The sequence below is a fragment of the Armigeres subalbatus genome, chromosome 1 (genome assembly GCF_024139115.2).
Source record: "Armigeres subalbatus isolate Guangzhou_Male chromosome 1, GZ_Asu_2, whole genome shotgun sequence".
NCBI classification, from domain to species: Eukaryota; Metazoa; Arthropoda; class Insecta; order Diptera; family Culicidae; genus Armigeres; species Armigeres subalbatus.
In genome coordinates, this window is record NC_085139.1 from 55,976,037 (window position 1) to 55,999,348 (window position 23,312).

At 41.1% G+C, this 23,312-nt stretch overlaps 1 protein-coding gene across 1 annotated transcript in view; it reads right to left on the reverse strand.

The window, feature by feature from the left end:
- Positions 1-433: 433 nt before the first annotated feature.
- The window catches only part of LOC134208419 (uncharacterized), a 320,420-nt gene continuing 297,541 nt past the window's right edge, over positions 434-23,312 (reverse strand). The window contains exons 4-5 of the mRNA XM_062684394.1: positions 607-728; positions 434-540 (exon numbers count right to left, since the gene is read on the reverse strand). Of these exons, the coding sequence (XP_062540378.1) occupies positions 497-540; positions 607-728 (166 nt within the window). The 3' untranslated portion in view covers positions 434-496. The remainder of the gene's footprint in view (positions 541-606; positions 729-23,312) is intronic.

Here is a 23,312-nt window from a genome sequence, read left to right on the forward strand (position 1 = left end):
ACTACGCGTGTTCCTTCCAGAAGAACACGGTGGACGATCCCCCTAGTAGTGGTGCATTGGAATTTATTCAACGTTTTCGATTCTTTTGTATAGTCGGTTTGAAAAATTTATTGTAAATGTCAAAAGGATTTGCAATAAGTCCTTAGGTTTCCGAAAATACTTTTGAGCTTCTTGTCGATGTTTGAGATTCTTGTCGTGTCGATATTCGTTTCTTCGATATTTCCATTGAACAAATCTAAAAACTCAAGTTCTTGACATATTATGTAACTTTAAATCGAGTTTTATGTTTATTTATTTTTAAATGATTACAACGTTTCGTTCTATAGGTGGACAAAAATGGAGTAAACGCAGAAATTATTCCACAGGGAAGAACATGCAAACTTCCGGTGGAAACCTCTAAAACAGAGAAAACTGAATGATTCACGGCTACCAGGTGAAAACTAATTTAATTTCATGCTTGGTTGTGTCTTTCGAGTCATCAGTGCGGAGAAGTTGATCAAACTGTCCTTGTAAATTTGCTACCGGTGTTGTGGGTTGGAACTTTTTCGGAATAAAATAAAGTGATATAAAATGGAAGTGCTCTTTAAAAGGGGTTACGGAACATACCTTCCACAATTCCGGTGTAAACCCGTGATAGGTCGAAATCGACCGGACCCTCGGTGTCGTCTATTTGGACGTCTCGGGCGAACACTGAGGAGGGGTCTTCTCGCAGCACCAGACGAAATTCTCTGTGGAATAGATGGGAAGGAAATACATTTTTAGCTTCTTTGATAATTGGTACTTGGATAGAAAACGAAATTCATGGAATTGAATCAGTTTTTTTCTTTTATCAACTTTATATGAACTTGAAAAGGTAAGCACTATCATGTCGCAAGTATTTCGAAAATGCTTCTAGAGCCTGAGGTAAATGTTCTCGTCCAAAATATTTAACACGCCATCTTCCTGGCCATTGATTTGCAAAGGTCATTAGAACAATTATAAATCCAAAACTTATTTGAAGATGATCTATTACATCTAAACATAGACTTACAAAGAGTTTCTCCGTTGAAAAGACATTGGAGCTGAATCCGCAGAAAAGAAGTGTCTCTCGGCTCAAAACGCCACAAATCTCCAAAAGTATCTAGACTACGTCTTAGACAAAGTTCTTCAAAAGAACATTTGCTAAAATGTTTGTGAAGATACAAACCTTACCTTACATATTATAAAACAGAAAAATATTATTTTGAAATCCCATTTCGAAAGGATGTTATTTTTAATTCTTTATTAAGGTGTTTTTTTTTAATTTTAGATTAAGTTCAACTCCGTTCCTGGGAGGGAGATTCAGATTCAAAAAATATGAATGTCAGTGCAGACCTAACTTTAGTTGTCATGAAACGTCACCGCAGACCTAGCTGAAAATGTTTAATAAATGGGGAGTATCGATACTGATAATTTGCTTGAAAACTATAAAAAGCAGAAAATTATATTGAACATTATCAATCTATATTTGAAACGACGGTTGTTGAACAAAAAAAATGCCTAATACAATCGAACTGTTCTTCCGTTCTTCAAAGTCAACCCAATCCGCAGCTACAGTAAAAAAAAATTCGTTATTTTAATCGTGAATAGTCGGATTTTGACGATTTGAAAAAATCTGTAAAGTGTTCGTCGTCCGAATCTGGCATATATGGTGAAAGAATGGAAGAGAGATTTCGCTTTGCAACTTCTGTCTTTTCCAACCCGTTATGAAACAAGCTACTTCGAAATGCAAAAGAAAACAAAAACACATTTGCCATCATGAATAATCAATCCTTGCCAACCATTTCTTTAAGTTTCTTCAAAATTATTCATATCCAATTTTAAAAGTTTCCTTATGAACCATCGATAGCGATAGATGTCGTTTCATAAAGAATTTTAAATTTCTCAAAAATTACAAAGGATCTTTTCCAAAATATCGATACCGTTAAATCGGTTAAAACGATATGATTTTTCATTGTTACACTTTATCGATATGTCAGAATTTTTGATTTAAGGGTTCTTCAGAGGAACATCGAGAGTTATCTTTTATGCAGATTTTTATTTACTTATTTTTTGCTCAATCGTTTATCGAACCTGGAAGAAAGAATACTGTAGAACCTTTGCTCAGAGATCTTAATCATTAGACCACAATGTAGTTTTGATTGGTAATAGCTAAATTGCATTAACATTCTATCCCATATAATTTTCATTCAAATATAATCAATATGTTGGGGAATTATTTTCCTTACCCCAAAACATCAATTACCGGCAATGTCCTTGTGAAATGATTCTTCATGACGACAAGGCTATCCCTTTATAATCAAAAAGCTAATGTCATTTCTTTCAATAAATGTTTATCTAAAAATATAAGCAAGTTAACGGTGATAAACAAACGCCAAAATACCGATGATTCGATGAACAAAAAGGGATAAAGGTGTAGTGGTGATCATTTATGACATTATTTGCCAAAATATATCATTGGATTGATATCATACTTTCCAAAAATTATATAACGATACATTGAAATTTATATCATTATTAGAAATAAATTAGTGTGAAAAAATATCGACAAAATTATTATATTTTATATAAATGACTTTGAATGAGTTTTGGTTGTTGAGTTGGTCGAGATAGATGCTGACAAGAGATTCGTATTTTATTTATACTGAATTAAATCCGCCGCATTTTGTGATTCCCTCCATAGGGAAGCGAAAAACGACTATGTTCCGGACACTTCTTAATAATAGAGGTAATAAACTATAGAGGAAGATTGTCGCTGTCGTCATCGGCGAAACATCTTTTGCTGGCGAGGATAGGGCACTGAATGTCAACGAAGGAAAAATCAGTACGTTTTGACAGATAGGTACCAAACATGTTTGGGAACGATAACAAACGGAACTGCAGCGACAATCGTCCTCTATAGTTTATTAACTCTATTTTCTTAATTCAATACTCCGGGAAAGAGAGTTTCACGAGACACTTCATATTTCGAATTCCCGCACTCGGAACGTTATATGAAACTTGAGAAAGTCACGCACCGGCTTGAATGAAATCAACGAAAACATCGATGACACGCAAAACAAAAATTGGTCAGTCCGTGTGACGCTTGCTTTGCTATATTTTGCTCGTCGATAATTTTCTTGCGTCATGACGTTTAATTTTATTGTTATTTCTTGTGTAGTATCTGGATCTCCCTCCCAGCTCCGTTCTAAAGGAATTAACCGAGATCGAAGTAGGTTGCGCTTCAAAGTGGACGCAAAAAATTTACGTCCGTCATTTTTTCGGACAAATATTTGATCGGATTTTTCAAGAGGCGAAATAAACGGTCGCAAAAATTTATTCATACGTCTTTTTTATCGGTTCAAGAAAAATTCAAACTCTTTATCAAGAATCCTCAACTTTGAGCACCAATAGAAGACTTCGCTGCTAGAGGTTACTAACAACGGCTGGATAATGATATGACGGAATTTTCGAAGGATGCAGTTTCCATACAAGCCAAGATCAACACTACTGGCAGCATGACTACAGCGGTGACAACGACGGCGAATACGAGGACCGGCAAAGGCGTTTGCTGTGGAGGCGACGGCCTTACTTTCGGTGGCAACAGTATGCTGCCTCACAACAATAACGTCCGGATGTATCGCGCAACCTTCAAGTAATTGCCCGGAGTTATTTTGGCCAAACAGTTAGTCAATTTTCCGAAGGGTGATATCATGATCTGTTTGGTGACTTCAATGCGAAGATCGGATCCGACAACTCGAACCATGAGCGCATTATGGGACGCCATGGTCTTGAAGAAATGAGGGAAAACGGAGAGCTGTTTGAAGAATGTTGTGGTAATAATGACATGGTGATCGATCCCCCTCTTCCCTCATCGACCGGCTAACAAGGTCACTTGGGTCTCCCGTGACGACTTTAAAAATCGACCACATTTGTATCAGCCGAAAATGGAAACGGAGCCTTCTTGATGTACGGAATAAACGTAGTGCCGATATCACGTCTGATCATCACCTCCTCATCGGCAAAATACGCCTGTGCATTGCGGGGATTTGTCGGTAGGAGGAGAGAGTTGGACGACGGTTCAACATGCGCCGACTGGAAGATGCCACGGTGAAACGGTCATTCGTTGATGAACTGGAGACGTGTGCTGCAAATATTCCGGAAGGTGGCAGCGTGCAAGACCAATGGACCGCCATCAAGAATGCCTTCATCTTTACCAGCGAGAACAATCTGGGTGAACTGCGTACCCAGAGAAAACCATGGTGATCACCTATGAGACCTGGAGAAAGATGAAGTAGCGAAAAGAAGCCAAAGCCGAGATAGAGCGATCAAAAAGCAGAGGAGCCAAAGTCTTAGCCCGTCAACGAAACTCGGCTCTTGAGAAGGAAGAAAAACGCTCATGTCGACGGGACAACCGAGCGTGGGCGACTCTCTGGCCGACGAAGGAGAAAGAGCCGCTGCAACCGGGGACATTCGCCTCCTCTACGATATCTCACGTCGCTTAAGCGGGACGAAGATAAATGCAACGATGCCTGTGAAAAACGCGAATGGTCAGTTATTGACCGACCCAACTGACAGCTGAAACGCTGGTTCGAGCACTTCGAACAACTTTTTCAAGTGCCAGCCAGGCCATCACCACCTCGGCATGATCTGCCTAGGATCCGACGTATAACATGCGTCAATACCGAAGTTCCATCACTGCTAGATATTCAAACAGCCATCCAAAGCATGAAATCGAATAAAGCCCCAGGGGTCGATCGCATATCAGCCGAGATGCTCAAAGCTGACCCCATGACATCCGCTCAACTACTGCATCGTTTATTCCGTAATATCTGGAACACCGCAACTTTCCCGGTTGACTGGATGCAAGGTATCTTAGTGAAGGTGCCCAAAAAGGGTGACCTGACTGTATGCGATAACTGGCGAGGCATTATGTTGCTGTGTACCGCTCTCAAAGTTCTATGCAAAGTCATCCTAGCCCGGATTCAGGAGAAGATCGATGCGACTCTCTGGCTGCAGCAGGCCGGATTCCGTGCCGGAAGATCCTGTGTGGACCATATTGTAACGCTCCGCATCATTCGGGAGCAGCTCAACGAATTCCAAGAGTCACTTTACTTGGTATTCATTGACTACGAAATGCTCAATCACGAGAATATGTGGGGCGCCCTGAAACGCAAGGGGGTTCCTGAGAAAATCATCGGCCTTATCGAGGCACAGTACGAGGCCTTTTCGTGTAGAGTGCTGTACAATGGGGTCTTATCCGACCCTATCCGGATCGTAGCTGGTGCGAGGCAAGGATGTATTCTATCACCGTTACTGTTCCTCATCGTAATCGACGAGATTCTGGTGGGTGCGATTGACCGTGAACCGAACCGCGAGATGTTATGGCAGCCTATAACCATGGAGCACCTAAACGACTTCGAATTGGCTGATGACGTTGCACTTTTCCCTCAACAGCGCTCTGATATGTAGAGTAAGCTCAACGACCTTGCCGAGCGCTCCTCCTCGGCAGGTTTAGTCATCAACGTCAACAAAGCCAAACACGGTGACTCCTTCCAGTTCTACAGTAGCTGGGCAACCAGTGAAGAATGTTGAAAGCTTCCAATATCTTGGTAGCTAAATGACGTCAGACGACGGTACCAAGATCGACATAGGCGCACGGATCAAGAAAGCAAGGGCTGCCTTTGCAAGTTTAAGAAATATCTGGGAAAACATGCAGATAAGTGAACGCACCAAAATACGAATTTTCAACTCTAACGTGAAATCTGTGCTTTTATACGGTATCGAAACATGGTGTGTATCAGTGAAGAACACTCAACGGCTGCAGGTGTTCATTAACAGATGCTTGCGGTATATAATTCGGGCCTGGTGGCCTCACAACTGGATCTCAAACAACGAGCTCCATCGTCGTTGTCACCAGAGGTCGATAGCAACAGAAATTCGGGATCGGAAGTGGGGCTGGGTCGGCCACACTCTACGTAGGGGCGGAAACGAAATCTGTAAACAAGCATTAGACTGGAACCCAGCGGGACATCGCAGCAGAGGCAAACCCAGAGGCTCATGGCGACGAAGCCTCAGTCGACCGAAATCTAATCTGGCAACAGGTTAAAGCGATAGCTGGAAAACGCTCAGGATGAAGATCTTTCAAGTCGGCGCTTTGCACCACCGGAGGTGTACAGGATCCATAAGTAAGTAAATAAGGTCGTGTCTTTCAGCAAGATCCTTCGAATCGCTTTCTGCGCGGTCCTTTCAACTCGCTTTCAGCGCGGTTCTTCCGACCCGCTACCAGCGCGATCCAAAACAACCGGCTTTCGACCCGTTTTGAGCGCAATCCCTTCAACTCGCTTTGAACGCGGTCCTTTAGAAACTTACCAAAACTTTTTCACACTTATAATAACACAGTTTACATAGGGGCAGCAGGGACTATGTCCAAGGGCTTGACGACCTCTCCCCATGGCCACTGCGAGTTAGGGGGCCTGCCTAGGATGTGGTGGGGTTTGACAGTGGGCTCTGTTAAACCTCTACAAAAAGCTGCATGTGTCCATAAGCAGGCCCTATCAAACCCGGTCAACACATGAACGTATATGGTGTCGCGTAGGATGCTGAAGTGCAGGCGATAGAGATACTTTTCCACACAACATGTATGTATATCGTCTCCAATTTAACATCTTGTATTGCACCATGAGCTTTTTATGTTAACTGGGAAGCGACCGTGTGCCGCTCAAAGCGCACAAGCCCAACACGAGTGCCAACCGGCACATCAGGATTAATACCAGTGAGATCCTGATTACGGTATACTGGTCAGTGACACACATACGCGCGCGAAAGTAATGCAAAATAAACGACATGTAAAATGAACGTAAACTTACATTCTTTCTTAACGTCAAATAGAGATAAAATAAGGGTTGCTGAATAACATTAGCTTTCCGATTACTATCAATTATTTTCAATTTTAATCCCGTTTCTTTTTACTTGTCTTACGTGAGTTAAATGATAACGCGGGCGCCTAATCCGAAATTCAAATGAACAATCGCTCACTTTGAGCGATTGATTGTTTATTCTCGCGAAGAATGAACAATTGTACAAATTAAGGAAATGCTAATACTGCTGTGTAGAAGTTTCATAGGTCACATCACTTTCCATTGTGAATCCCGATCTATGTTACTGATTACCCCACCCAACTAACACTACTTCCTTCCCGTGGTAAATGTGGAGATGCAGAGGTATTCTCGGTCTCTAGTAGCAACAATTACCACACTCACATTCCTCCCTTTCCCAACTGACTGTAAGGACTTGGCCGGCGCCGTTATTGATCAACATTTGCGAGCTGCTGAAACGTGCACTTCGAGAATAGTTGGTAAATCCCAACCACTATTCACTTGGATCGTAGTGCAATTTGCACCAGTTCTGATCAATCACGGAGTAGCAACCATTGATATGTACAGTCAGTCTAAGCTAAGCTTAGCTAAGCTTATAATAACACAGTTTACACTTTCGGCTCAGTTTGTATTTTTCTTTTCGTCAGGATCTAAGTTTTGTTTTGCTGTCGTAAAATAAAAAAAAATAATAACCTGACAGGATCGTCAATGCCACGGTTACAAAAGGGTGTAAAAAATGATTTTCTTTCGCAGAAAGTTTGGTATGGTCAATATAAATGAGTGTTTCAAAATATTTCATCTGCGATTTTTTGAAAAAAGTGTTTTTAACAATAGTTTTTTCTCCAATATTCGGTATAAAAAGTCAATTGATAACTCAGCAATGGATAAATCACGATAATTAACCCTCAAAATTGAAAATATGCACTTGTGTAACATTTCTTTATAAAAACCCACTTTTTGAACGGATCAAAAATGTTGAAAAATCATTTGTTTCTGTGTTTTAAGCGTTTTAGAAGTATTTTTCGGGTAATCTATTTCTTATTTTTGCGTGAATCACATTTTTTCCATTTATTATGATATGGAAATGCTAATATCATCTTCCAAACTTGGACGTACATGTTCATGATAGAATTAGAGGCGAAAGTATAGAATTGATAGTTCCGTTAGGCCCTCCGCTCGCTTTCAAATCGACTTCTAAAAAAACATTCTTCATGCCTGCCGTATCCTAACGGAACTATCAATTCTATACTTTCGCCTCTAATTCTATCATGAACATGTACGTCCAAGTTTGGAAGATTAGCATTTCCATATCATTGTAAATCGTTTAACTTCACCTAGAAGTAACACACACGAAATCAAGAATTTAATTATTTATTTCTAGCATTTATTCCGTTCTCTGCTCAATGTTGTATTTGCTTTTTTTATTGTTTCTTACATTAGTACTAGATAGCCAGCTCATTGTCAGTCTGCCATATTTCATAGGATTCATAATAATTTCCTCTTGATACACTGTCTCATAGTTTCTGTACTGTCACAAAAGCCACAAAAGCTTCTCATAATTTCCATGCTTCATGTCTGAAAATGGCTACTGAATTAACTCAGCTTCACTGAGCTGCTTAAGCGAAAAACGTACTCTTGAAGGAACTTTTAGTTACTTGAGAAGTTTTATTGAGAGTGACTTTCATTCCTATATGTATGTTACGGAAGCTAAGCTGCTGCGTGTAGCAGCTCGACAATCTCATATTTGATTCATTCCACAACTGTAGGGGATAGGAAGCAGATAGGACTAATTTTATATGTGATTGTATTATTATTATTAATGACGATGGCGAAAATCACACTAATAATGTAATAAATGAAAACAGTGCTACAAATAGCAATATTCAGGAGATGATTGTACGACAATTCCCCGAAAACCAATTCCCCGAATGCAATTTCCCCGAATGTAATTTCCCCGAATGTAACAATTCCCCGAATGCAATTTCCCCGAATGTAACAATTCCCCGAATGTAACATTTCCCCGAATGGAACATTTCCCCGAAAATAAAATACCTGCAAACACATCTTCGCAATCGACTGTATGCGGCCGAAAAAGCAGTGTTTAAAGATACATTCAAGAGTGTCTTATTGGAAAGCTTTATAGCTGCTGAATAGCCTTTGGTAGTATTTGTAGTTCTTGATCCTCCAAGATGTGGTGTTGAATTATAAAGATATCAGGGTACAGTGTTCTCTAAGGTAGTTTTTTTTCCTAAAATAGTATCAAACTGCAATTCCGATCGAAAGCCTTTTGGTAAATATTTTTACTATCTTCGGAATCATACTCTTGTCCTGCATATACCTTCTTCAAATATATAAGGCAATGGTGGATGTGAATCCTTGTAAACAAAAACAATGCGTTTGCCCGGAAAGAGGCAATGGTGAATGTGATTCCTTCTTTAAAAAGAATGCATCTGCTCGGAACAATGCAATGGTAAATGTGTCCCTTCTTCAGTGGGTGTTTCACCAGATAATGAATGTTATTATTCGTTCTTTTATAACCTGTATCTGTCCTGAATATGGGGGATAATGGGGGATGTGATGCATTCTTTAAAAGAAGGCAGTTTGTGTTCCTTCAAAAATAGGCGTTAGCTAGAAATAATGCAAAGATGAATGAATTGAGAATGAGAATAAGGACTAATCTGATCTCTTATTTTGATGCAGGCGAATTTGGCCATAATAAGAAAAATATATATATATATATATATATATAAGATCCCTTATTGCGCAATATGTATTAAATGTATTATATTTCACCGAAAAACATTTTGCCGAATTCATTTTCTCAACATGGCGCTAGGCGGTCTGTAACTTTCGCGGTGTGACTTTTGATGGATTCTACCTTTTTCAGAATGACCTTTGAAAGAATGCCGTTTTTTTAGAATGTTAAATTAAACAAATAAGCATTTTCTTAGATAAGTGTGGTGTAATATAACAGCAGTTTTGAAACATATAATTGCTTCATATCAATCATGTATTATGCAAGCGTGGTACTTGCTTAGTAAACGAATTATCTCCTCTTTTTGCTATATTGCGGACAGAATTTCTGTCTCGAGAGACCTTAATTTAAAGAGGGCATTATCTCCTCCATTCTCATTACACCGGACAGACGCGATCATTTAAAGAAGGCGTTGTTTCATTTTTTCACTTTATTCCAGACAAACGAGTTCATTTAAAGAAGGGACTATCTATCCTTTTTGCCTTATACCGGGCAAATGTGTTCATTTGAGGAAGACATTATCACTTTCTTTCCCCTAATACCGGGCGATGCTATCATCTGAAGAAGGAATTATCTCCTACTGTCATCTTATACCGATCAAACGCGTTCATTTCAAGAAGACATTCCCACAGTTATCGCAAGCTTTCCGGTACCTGCCAGTAGCAAGTACAATGGATACACTGTGCACAAGGAGCCGAAAATGCTTCTCACCCTTAAGCATCTTAGGCCACACCGAGAATCGAACTCGCAACTTCCGGATCGGCAATCATACGACTTTGCTCGCATGGCTTACTTAATACCCATCGCCTTGTGCCTCACTCAAAAAGAAGGGAGATGCATTCGGGGAAATGTTACATTCGGGGAATTGTTACGTTCGGGGAAATGTTACATTCGGGGAAATGTTACATTCGGGGAATTGTTATTCGGGGAAATTGCATTCGGGGAAATTGCATTCGGGGAATTGTTATTCGGGGAATTGTCGTACAATCTCAGGAGATATCGGTGGGGGCAGCAGGGACTTTATCCAAGGGCTTGACGACCCCTCCCCATGGCCACTGCGAGTTAGACCGGGACCATCGTCCCTAACCCCTAATCCCAAGGCGTCAAGCGACCCGTGCCGAGGGGATGCATGGCCAGGGGGTGAAATAATAAGCTAGGCCTTTAACGGAGCCTGTGGGGTACCTAGGCACCCTCCACAGTAATTGTCCCTTACCGCGTTATGCTGGGCTCTGGCGTGGTGGACCTCTTTTCCCGAGCAACTCGTGGGACCAAAATGGAAAACCAAGTCAATTCTTCAATTAGTGGTAGTAATGTAGGCGACAACCCCTTCGCAAGAGGTGGGTTGTTCAGGTCTCCGCCTAGGAGGCCAGAGGCAATAGTCGGCAGCTCAGTGCGCAGCGCCAGCGTGGGTCACTCAACCTTCCTCTCGGCTATAAAAACGCCGGAAGGGGTTATTGACGGCCCATGGCTTGTGAAGGCGATGAACCGCAAACGCGATGGGCTTTCGGCCTTCGAGGTGGCGACGGAACAGCTGGACGCCATCATCGACTTTGCGTCATCGAAGCATAATATCAGCAAGGACCTCAAAAGGAGCTTGCAGAAACTTCGAAAGTCGATGCTGGACGCCAAGCTGGAGAGGGCGGTCGGGACGGCCAAGTGTAAACCCGTGAAATCGGTGGAGTCGAGGTCTACCCAGACTGAGGCCCAAGGATTCGCGGACTCGGGCAAGGTCGAGGGTTACTACCCCGAACAAGGGTAGTGGGGCTGGGAAGCTGAACCCCGGTCAGGTACCTCCAAAACCGGGGGAGGAAGGACCTGGAAAGGTCCGTCCACTCAGGCAAGACGGTAAGGGGTTACGGCAGGCTGAAAGTTCTCAGCCGCACCAGACCAGGGAAATAGAGGGGAATGACGCCTCCTGGACCCTGGTCAAGAACAAGAGGAAACCGAAGACGTCAAGGGCCGAAAAGAAGGCCCAGGCGAATGAGGGTAGCAAGAAGTCTAGGGTAGGCGCCAATCGCTCCAGGGGCGATGCCCTAGTCATGAGGGTAGCAAGAAGTCTAGGGTAGGCGCCAATCGCTCCAGGGGCGATGCCCTAGTCATCACGGCGGACGAGGCTAAGTACTCGGATGTTTTGAAGGCGATGAGGAGTGACGTCAAGCTCGGCGAACTCGACGCCGACGTACGTCGAATAAGACGTACCCGGATGGGCGAGATGATACTCGAGCTGAAGCGGGGCGTCTCGCAAAAGGGCGCCGCCTACAAGAAGTTGGCGGAGGAGGTCCTAGGCGAGACGGTCAAGGTGAGGGCACTCACGACGGAGGTGAATCTAAGGGTTAAAGACCTGGACGAGATCACTGAAGTCGAAGAGCTCGTCACGGCACTGCGGCGACAGTGTGAAGTGGAGACGCCCACCGCAGCCGTTCGGCTACGGAAAGGTCCGGCAGGGACGCAGGTAGCATTGGTTCGGCTATCTGCAGCGGACGCCTCCAAGGTAGTCAAGTTAGGGAGCGTCAAGGTGGGATGGTCGGTATGCCCTGTGCGCATATACGAGCAACCCGAAGTTTGCTTCTAGTGCCTGGAACCGGGGCACAAGCAATGGGACTGCAAAGGCCCTGACAGAAGCAATCTCTGCCGACGCTGCGGATTGGAGGGACATAAGGCACAATGCTGCACGAACCCTCCCAATTGTTTGATTTGTTTCAGCAAAGCTGTGAACAGCAAGCACCCCATGGGGGGCTCGATGTGCCCGGCGTTTAAGCGTGCTGCAAAATCAAAGTGCAGGTAAAGCAGCTGGCTTGCTCGGCTTCGCCCGAGTGTTTGGTGTGCGCAGGTTTAGAGGAAACGGCGGAACACGTGTTGTTCGTGTGCTCACGTTTTCGCGCAATGCGTGACCACATGCTTGCCACATGTGGTCTGGACACTACCCGGACAACCTAGTTCGGAGGATGTGTAAAGATGAAGTTGGCTGGAACGCCGTTTTATCGGCTATCGCCCAAATCGTCTCGGAGCTACACAGAAGGTGGCGCGTGGACTCAAGGATGGCTAGTTCAGGCGCAAATAAGAGGTGGTCCAAGGGATCGGAGTCGGCTCCATGGGTCATACCGGTGGTCATGCTCTGTGGTCGAACTCGATCCTTTTATCGAACAAGTAACCGCGCGAAGAACAACATGGTATCGTCGCTTTCGCGGCGTCAGTCAACCGGGCGGGTTCCGAGCCCGAGGACGGAAAGGGGTCCTCGTCAAGGCTGGGGCAGGCGTAGGCCTCGCGTCGGCAAGTCCCTCTGTGTGCTGGCGAATAGGCCCTATCGCAGAAAGGTCAATTTGGGGTGCACGCGGCATCATCATTCTTGATACCAGTCGTGCAGAGGGAAGCAGGCGCGAAGTCGACCCTGCCCACCTTCCGAGGACATAGGGCGTGGTAAGGCCACCTGGAAAGCCGGCAATGCGCTGGCACGATACCATGGTGTTCTTCTAAAAAAGCGAGTCACGATGTTCGATGCTGGACACGCAGCTAACCTCGAGGGTGCGTTATACACTGGCCCCCCTTTGAAGCATTACTTTCTGGTTGTACCGAAGGGACGATGGGCTTGGCGGCAATGGAAACGGTTTAGCTGGTCGGGGATGCAGCCCTGCCTCCCTCATTGGAGGTGACCCCTAACCCAGCACTTCCTGGTCAACCCAGGATGTCTGTTGAGCAGATTCCCCCTCCATTGTTTAGGAAGAAAAAAAAAACAAAAAGGAGATATCGGTAAATTGTCAAAATTTTAATAGGATGAGAAGCACTGCTAAAATGACTGAAATCCAAAATAATGTTTTAAGTACATCTTTCAACGTGATTTTAGCGACTGAAACAAGTTGGTACGATAGTGTTAAAAATGAAGAAGTTTTTTGTAATAGTTACAACGTTTACAGAGATGACAGAGACTACGAACGGTCTTGAAAAAATCAGGAGGAGGTGTTTTGGTTGCAGTATCCACAATTTTCAATTCAGAAATAATTAAAACGGATAAATTCAATGATTTTGAACAAGTGTGGGCCAAGGTACAAATTTCATGTGAAACTCATGTTTTTGCTTCAGTTTATATTCCTCCAAATAATGCTCGCAGAGATATTTATGATAAATTTTTTGGTATCGCCGAGAATGTTTTATCTGGCTTGCCTCCTGAAGTAAAAGTGCACATATATGGTGATTTTAACCAAAAAAATGTAGATTTCATACCGGACTGTGACAATGAGAGCATTTTACTTCCAGTCATAGGAGAAAATGAGCTATTGCATTTTGTATTCGATAAAATTGCTAACTTGGGATTAAATCAAATCAATCATGTGAAGAATATCCAAAAGTGTTATCTAGATCTACTGCTGACTAACTGTTATGAAGATTTTTGTGTAAATGAATCACTAGCTCCTCTTTGGCGAAATGAAGTATTCCACACAGCAATTGAATTCTCTTTGTTTGTACACGTTAATGATATACCAATCGAATGTGAGTTTGAAGAAATCTTCGATTATCAATCAGCCAACTACGGAAATATAAAGCATAAACTGAAGAATATAGATTGGCAACCTGCTATAAGGAACGAACAAAATGTTGATAAAGCGACAGAAAAGTTTTATAACACATTGCACAATATAATAATGGAAGAGGTGCCGGTTAAAAGACGGAGGAGTCATGCTGTATCGAAAAATCCAATTTGGTTTACAAGAGATATTAGAAATCTTAAAAATCGCAAGCAGAAAGCACATAAAAACTACAAGAAGGAAAATCTTCAACATTATTTAGAGGAGTATCTTAATATTTGTGATCAACTGAACTGTGCTATAAATATCGGATACAATGAATATAATTTAAAAACTGAACGTGAAATCAAGACTAGTCCAAAACATTTTTTCAGCTATGTGAACACTAAATTAAAATCAGCCAATTTTCCATCGAAACTTTATTTAGATGGTAGAACAGGTAATGGTCCTGAGGAAATATGTAATTTGTTTGCCGATTTCTTTAAAGAAGTACACACTACCCACTCAGAAGATGATCGAGATCGCGACTTTTTCGATTTTTATCCTGAGTTTTCAAATGACGTTTGCGTCAACCATCTGAATGTACACGAAATTTGTGATGCCCTGAAACATCTAGATGGGTCTAAGAGCTCCGGACCCGATGGAATACCTCCAGTGTTTATTAAGACTCTAGCAATTGAACTTACTGCTCCATTATTCTGGATTTTCAACATGTCACTGGAATCAGGATGTTTTCCGTTAATGTGGAAAAAATCATTTTTAGTTCCAATTTTTAAATCTGGTATAAAATCTAATGTTCGTAACTATCGTGGTATTGATCTTATATCTTGCATACCGAAATTGTTCGAAGCAATTGTTAATGAAAAAATATTTGTTCAAATTAAAAATCGAATCACATCTAAGCAACACGGTTTCTTTAAAGGTCGTTCGACAGCCACAAATCTAACAGAATTCGTTAATTATTCTTTGGATGCAATGGATAGTGGTCACCATGTAGAAGCCTTGTACACAGATTTTAGCAAAGCTTTTGATCGCGTTGATTTACCCATGCTTTTGTTCAAACTGCAGAAGATGGGAATTCAACCAAAACTTCTTCATTGGCTTGAATCGTAACTAACAAGTCGTGTTCAAATTGTAAGATACAAAGGAAAATTGATTAATTATGATTAATTATTTTAGAGCGTCTTAGAGGAAATGCTACAAGGGGTAAAGACTATTATTCTTCCATTTACTTCCACTATTAACTTTTTTATGTATCAACAAGCAGATACGTATTTCGTTTCCTACTTGGAAACTTCTTCAGTGTTTGTTATCGACTCGAAGGAAAGTCAACCCCAATACAAGCCTCTTCTGGAGTTCCTCAAGGATCTCATTTAGGTCCATTACTTTTTATTTTATTTGTAAATGACCTCCCTCTTGTGCTTCATAAAATGAATGTCTTAATTTATGCAGATGACATGAAACTTTTCCTAAAAATCAAAACTGTCGAGGATATCGATACATTCAAAGATGAAATATTGGTATTCCATACAGGGTGTAAAAAAGTCTTCTACAGTTGAATATAAAAAAATGCAACAATAACCTTCAGCAGAAAACAGAAACATACTCAGTGCAAATATTAGTTTTGATGATCAGAACGTAGTAAGAAGCAATAGAGTAAGAGATTTGGGAGTAATATTGGATTCAAAACTCACTTTCATCGATCATTATAACTTAATTGTAAGCAAATCCAACAACATGTTAGGTTTTATAAAACGATTCTGTTACAATTTTCAGGACCCATACACAATAAAAACACTATATACAGCTTATGTAAGGCCAATCTTAGAATATTGCAGCATAGTTTGGTCCCCATTTTCAGCTATTCATGCCAACAGAATTGAGTCAGTTCAAAAACAATTTTTATTATATGCACTACGAAAGTTAGGGTGGACCGAATTTCCATTGCCACCATATGTAGCTCGTTGTAAGCTCATCAATATTCATTCACTGAAAGTGCGTCGAGATTTGGCAATAGTAACTTTTATAAACAATATTGTTTCAAACAGAATTGACTCGCAACGGAGCTATTACCAAAACTTAATTTTTATGTTCCATTACGATCTTTACAACATCGTCAAATATTCTCCGTAAATTATCATCGAACAAACTATGCAAAATATGGCCCAATGAATCAAATGATGATCACTTATAATAAACATTGTGACACTATTGACTTATCGATGTCCAAAACACAGCTGAAACAGATCTTCTCTCGTATTATAAGTTAATGACACTTTACAATAAGTTTAAACAGTATCAACATTATTTAACGTTATTTAGAATAGTTAAGAATTCAAATGTAAATAGGTCTACAATTATGATTGACGACAATAAATAAATATTTATGCCTCTATGGGCAGTAAACGAATAAGTAAGACGTAAGTAGTCTTAGAATACCATGTTCGCAGCAGCAATACGTTTTTCAACTTTGTGGGAAACATCCCAAGTAATAACTATGGCTTTATAATGTTCTTGAACATAGCGATTTACTCTTCAAGTGTGCTATGAAACCATTATAAGGATCATTGTCCCACTTCACAAACATTCCAAGGTAAACATTTTCCTCAACACCTCCAATCACATATCCTACATATCTTTTTATTTTATTTCAATCCGTAATAATTTACTTCGCATTGGTAGAGTGAATGGTTATGTCTATTCTTATAAATACCATTTCAATCTTTAGTAAGACAAAATAATACACCATTCCTCTGCGATAGTTTCCAATGACCTCGATTCGTCTGCAAAACCCAGGAGCATACCTATGCGTTAGCTCTGCTAAGGGTCTGTCTCGGGAGCGGGCCATTTGGCATAAAGTCATTTGGCATAAGGTCATTTGGCATAACGGTTATTTGGCATAACGGACATTTGGCATAATTGTGACCAGCGTTAAATGTAAGGGTCTTTCGGCATAACGGACATTTGGCATAGCTTTTCTTTGCGTTCGCTGAATGGTGACTAAGTGGTGCGGCAAACACCCCGGTTTAGTAAATATAAGACCCGTCGATAATAATATTAAAAAGACATGGAAAGAATGCATTTGCAATGCAATGCAAAAGTTGGCGCATGTCCGGATTAGAGCAATGGTAGATGTTATCCCTTCTGTAAAAGTAGGCGTGTGGCCGTATTATGGCAATGAAGAATGTGATCCCTTCTTTAAAAGTAGATGCTGCCCGGATTATGGCAATGGAGGATATGATCTCTTCTTTAAAAGTAGGCGCTTGCCCGAATTAAGGGTGGATGCGATTCCTTCTTCAAAAGAAGGCGCTTGCCTGGATTATGACAATGGTGGATGGGATTCCATCTTTAAAAGAAGGCGCTTGCCCGGATTGAGGCAATGGAGGATGTGATCCCTTCTTTAAAAGTAGGCGCTTGTCTGGATTATGACAATGGTGGATGTGATTCCTTCTTTAAAAGAAGGCGCATGGCCGGATTGAGTAACGGGTGGATGTGATCCCTTCTTTAAAAATAAGCGCTTGCACGGATCATGGCAATGGAGGGTTTGATTCGTTGTGACCCCTTCTTTAAAAGTAGGCCCTATCCGGATTATGGCAAATGGCGGATGTGCGCGGGCTCGAGCGGTTAGTTTTCTGGAAAACAGTCATCACAATTTGAAAAATAAAACACTTGAACAATTCGGATGTGACTTGCTAACTCCAAGTCCAAAATCCGTCTCTCTTCTTTATTTACAAAAACGTTATTTATAACTACTGGCTATTGTTTACAATTTTTCTCTCATTTTCAATAATGTTGCAGAATGTTGCATGCTACCTACATTTACTCTCATGTGACATTCTGCTCCGAGAGCATTCGTACTCTCTAAATAAACAATTATTTAATAATTGAGTCAGCTACTATTTCTAGGCCAGCTTATTCGCCAAGTTTTGCTTATACTTAAATATCCGTTGTTTATTTTCAACAGCGGTTGCTATTTGATAAACATAAATGGACAGGTTCCAACCTGTCCAATCTTTCCTTTTGTTCGTTTAAATGACATACTTTAAAAATAGAAGAAAAATGATGATTATTGCATAGCGTTTAGGGTCGCTACAGATGTGACTACTTCTTTATAAGTAGGCGCTTGCCGGGAATAAACCAATGGTAGATGTGATCTCTTCCTCGAATAGAACAATTCAGATTGATTTGGTTGCAGTAACTCATATGTGACTTGATTGATTTTAGTAACTCGTCTACGACAAGTGTATTGCTTGAGTTTTTAAAGTTGGGCGCTTGCCCGGATTAAGGCAATGGTGGATTTGATTCGGTCTTAAGGCGCATGCCCGGATTGAAGCAACTGTGGATGTAATCCCTACAAGCAAGAAATTTTTATCATTAAATGTATGTGCAGATACGCATACGTTGGGCAAATCACCAAAATCATGAAATCCATTGAATTCATATACCTACTAAGATAGCATTCATATTTTGTATTTCCGAAATCCATGAAAATCATATTTCACGACGTATCGAATGTATGTGCCATCTTTATGCATTGTTTGCAGAGTGAAAAAAATGGCGTCGATCACCGAGTCGACCACAAGTTTCAACGCCGAGAGTTTTAAGAGAGTTAAAAGAAACTTTAACGAAAAACGTTCTCTAAACGCGTGTTCTTTCATTTAGTGTTATTCGTTCGAGCATTTGATTATTCGATTGCGCAAATACAGGTTCCTCCAGCTTCTAGCAGTGAGATTTTCATGATTGTCCGTGTTTTGAGGAAGTGGAAAAATAATATCATCGTTAGTTAGCCAAAATTGGGTTATTGTCCTCATTCGTATGTATGTTTTGCTTATATACTGAAGTGCTAATGCTAATATAATAAAATAATCGACACAGGTACAGCAAGCGGAAACAAGAAAAGTTTTGCGGATAAATCGGACAACCACAACAGAATTCACAGGCCATCGTATTCATTTCCCGATTCCCGAAATCTCGATGCCAAAAACGCAACAGCTACACACTACTTCTGCTTCCAGAAAATGCCGCTGATCTTCCCGAGTCAGAGCTCATGATCCCGATGATATTCTCGGGGACCTGCGTCATTAATCATATGTAGCCTTGAGATATCGCGCCGTGGTTTTGGAGAATCGCGACAAATCGAATCATGGCATGCGCATAATGCATCATGAGAATACTTACAGTTCAATCGATTATTGACTAAGGGCCAATTTCTTCACCCCCGCTTAGTGCTTAAACCTAGTTTAAACGTATGGCTTAGCACCGCTTAAGAGTTTAGCGGAGGTGAAGAAAACGGCCCTAAGCAGTTACAGTAGTATATTTAACGACCTCCATGATTTCTTATCTAATAACATCAATAAATGTGTTGCTAACCTCGTTTATTTCATGATGTTTTATTTTGGACGGAAAAAATAAATCAAGAAATATAAATTATTGCCCGTACGCATATGTTCCATTGAATGATCTAATCAAAAGTTTGTGCGAACTTTATGTATTCTATATGAACCAAGCATGTACTTTATGTAAATAAACTTTGAGGGAAATTTATTGATTTCACACATACCATTCATTGGGCAAACCCCATTGCAAAAATCCATGTGGGCTGGCACATGAATCAAAGGGGATTTTTTATTTGAGTGTACTTTAAAAGTAGGCATTTGGCCAGAATCAGTCAATGATGGATGTGATCCCTCTCTCGGAAGCAATTCTGCCGTTTTGTTATTTCATTCTTCCGGAAAATGTCTACCATCAGTCTAAATTTATCAGAAAACACCTACTTTATCTACGCTCGACCTACTTTATCTACGCTAAACATTACATGAAATATCCCTTTCGCTTTCACAGCTCAAAATTATGCCAAATGTCCGTTATGCCAAATGACACACTCTTTTCTTGCAGTTCTAAATTATGCCAAATGTCCGTTATGCTAAATGAACAATATGCCAAATGGCCTTTATGCCAAATCACCTTATGCCAAAAAGCGTTATGCCAAATGACTTTATACCAAATGACCCAGACCCGTCTGTCTCATTTGTAGAATAAAACTGAAATTAAACTTAAAAGTAACATTTCAATAATTACCGAATAACCCTTCTCGCAGAGCAAGATTACTTTGGACTGGTATTGAAGACGATGGACGATGGACGACGATGGTATTTAAGACGATGGACATGGTTGCGTGTAGAGACAGAGATAATGTTTGTGTTGTTTGTGCTGAGGTAGTAGTACTTGAAAGGTTGTGTTTAAAGGTGTTGAAAAAATGTTTACCTTCCAAATGCTTGGAGAGACCGATTATGACGTTTTCGCCCATATAAACAAAAATATCTAACCATTTTAACGTATAGGTGCAAAATTTACAAACCCAGCTACATTTCACAATGGTCTCCTATTCAAAACAATAAGGTTTTCATGATTTTCTAACGCATTTAAAAAATGTTTTAAAATAGGCCTGGGGCAAAACGCCCGAATGGTGGTCTAAAATGACTCAATTGCATGTAAAATGATGGTGAACGCATGGTTGTTTGTTATTTCTTAATGGATTGAACTACAATCTTACGGATGTGGTGGAAGAATAGCAAATCGTTAAATTTGCGTGAATATGAAGGGATTTTGCTAAATTTTTCCAATGGAGCTCAATGATGGATAACTAATTATGAATTGTAATGGTAATATCCGTTCATAAGTGTACTACAACAAATTAAATGAGTGATTTTATGAGTGAGGCCATTTTGCCCCAGGGATGCATTTTGGACCGTTCTCCCCTACATGAAGCATCGATAATAATCCATTTTTTTACACCGTGCAATGTGAATACCCAAATACCAGTGGAATGGAATCACTCCGGGCAAACGCTATTTATGCGCGTACTGTTTGCTTGACGTTTGCAAAACTGATTGAGGCCTATTGAGGCAAGATATCACATCGACTACTTAGATGCTTATTTAATTTCACGATGAATGTAGGTAGGTACATACTCAAGCATTTCATTTCATAGGTTCAGTGATCATCATTATGTTTGCTAGTATATAAGCTAGTACCACACATTATCTATTATTTTGTTCGTAATTTCGCGGTTTTACAAGCAACTATTGGTCCTGCGCAAACCTCCTGGCTTGTTGGAGGGCCGTCGTATCAGGTCTGTTTAGGGTCCCACCTAACACCAGGAATTGGGCTTGTGCGCTTTGAGCGGAACACGGTCGCTTTGGCGAAGCCTGCTTACGAATGCATGCAGCTTTTTATAGAAGTTTACCAGAGCCCACTGTCGAATCCCAACACATCCTAGGCAGGCACCACAACTCGCAGATGGCCAGGGTTCGGGATCGGAAAGCCCTTGAGCATAGTCCCTTCTGCCTCTAATCATAATCATACGACTTGTAAATATCACAAAACAGTGTGCTGGGAATTTGTTCATGTGCCCATGTAGTGATTTACCCTACATGTCAAAATATTGTACAATTTCTGTAAGGTTCTTATGCAAAATTGTATTAAAATCTGTCATCCGTTGACATGGACGGCAGATGGCGCGAGTGAACTCGGGAAAGGAACGTGTGTTTCTAGCAAGTTACGTGCGATATGCTGCTACATTGTTAGCTTATAAAAACACAAATTCACTTAGTTTGAATTTGCTTTTTGTTGGAAATAGATGCATCTTTTTCTTCTTCAGATCGAAGAAGTTAAGAGAAATGAAAGCTCGATTTATGAATACAGCGCTCCTCTAAATAAATCACACAGTTTCTAGGTTCTACAATTTGAATACAAAGTTCAGTAAAGACTGAGCTAGCTTTATGACAATATCTGTCAAGACGTAGAACCGTTGCTTGGATCTGATTTGTACTAAATTCTGGTGCATACACCTAACCAGTAAAATTGTTCGAATACCAGCAATAAGACGCGTTGACGCGTTTTGAAACGCATTTGGATACAATCCAATAACATTTCGCGGAAATTCAACTTAATCGTATTTCTGTCCACTCCAAGCCATTGGACGATGTTTACCCGTGTCACATTACGGCGCTAATTAGTCACTTGGCATCTCCTCGACTTCGGAACGTCATCACTAGTGCCGCTGGTTAGCCAGATCCAGTTGATGACTGCAGAAAACGCAGCACATCAAACGAATTGCACCACAGAGCCTGTTGTCTGTTTTGCTGCGCTGATCCGTCGTCGACGACTAGGATGGCGACGGCAACGGCTATTTACAATTGCCAACATGACCGACCATCAGAAAACAACAGTTTAAAAGCCAAATCCATGTTTACCCTCTTCCAGCAGCGGTAGTTGCTTGCGCTTGTGGTTGTTCTCGGGCTGAGTGAAGTTGACATGCCAGACAAGTGCCTCTCAACCTTGTATTGTTCCGTTCCATCGCGAATATTTGTGTGCATGTGCGTGTATGCATCTCTATGCTAGGGTGCCCGCATGAATCGGGAAGAATTGATTGTGGGTTCCTTGAAAGGATTCGATGAATTCCTAAAGTATTCTTCGAAATTAGAAGATACGTTGGGATTAATAACCCCCGGAAGTTTAAAATGCAATGCAATGCTCAAATCTGATAGAGATTTTTCAATTCTTACCATTCTGAAGCAATTTGAGCTATCAAAAATGCGAGAGTGTCGAACGAACTATGGCGATATTCATAAAGTCTCTTAAATAAAATTTTTGAAATTATATATGAGCATGTTCCTATCAAAAGTTTAGACATGATGTATTTCAGTGCAAGGTCAAAGGATAGATGCAGTTACAGAATAAATTGTTGGAACACCCTGGTTCGCACGACCCTTGGTAAAGACATGTATCCTAGTATGATAGTTTCATTCACCACAACGAGTAGCGGAATACCGCCTGAGGCAAAGGATTACGAAACACAGATAACGTGCGGGTGGGCCATGACGACGTTCCGAACGGAGACTGTACGACTGCGACAAAGCGCCCACTGATTAATGGAGTTTTGGGTTTGAAATGACGTTGCTACATACACATACGGATTCCCCATAAACCAGTGAAGCATTGGAGCACAAAACGAACCTACTTGCAGGGAACCACTAACCACGACCCATATTGGACCCATTGGAGGGATTGGTGCCGGGCGAAACTGCGGATCGGCTCTTGCTCAGAGCCACGGCTCTATTGAACTTGACAAACGACCGACCAACAAGCCAGCCATACCAG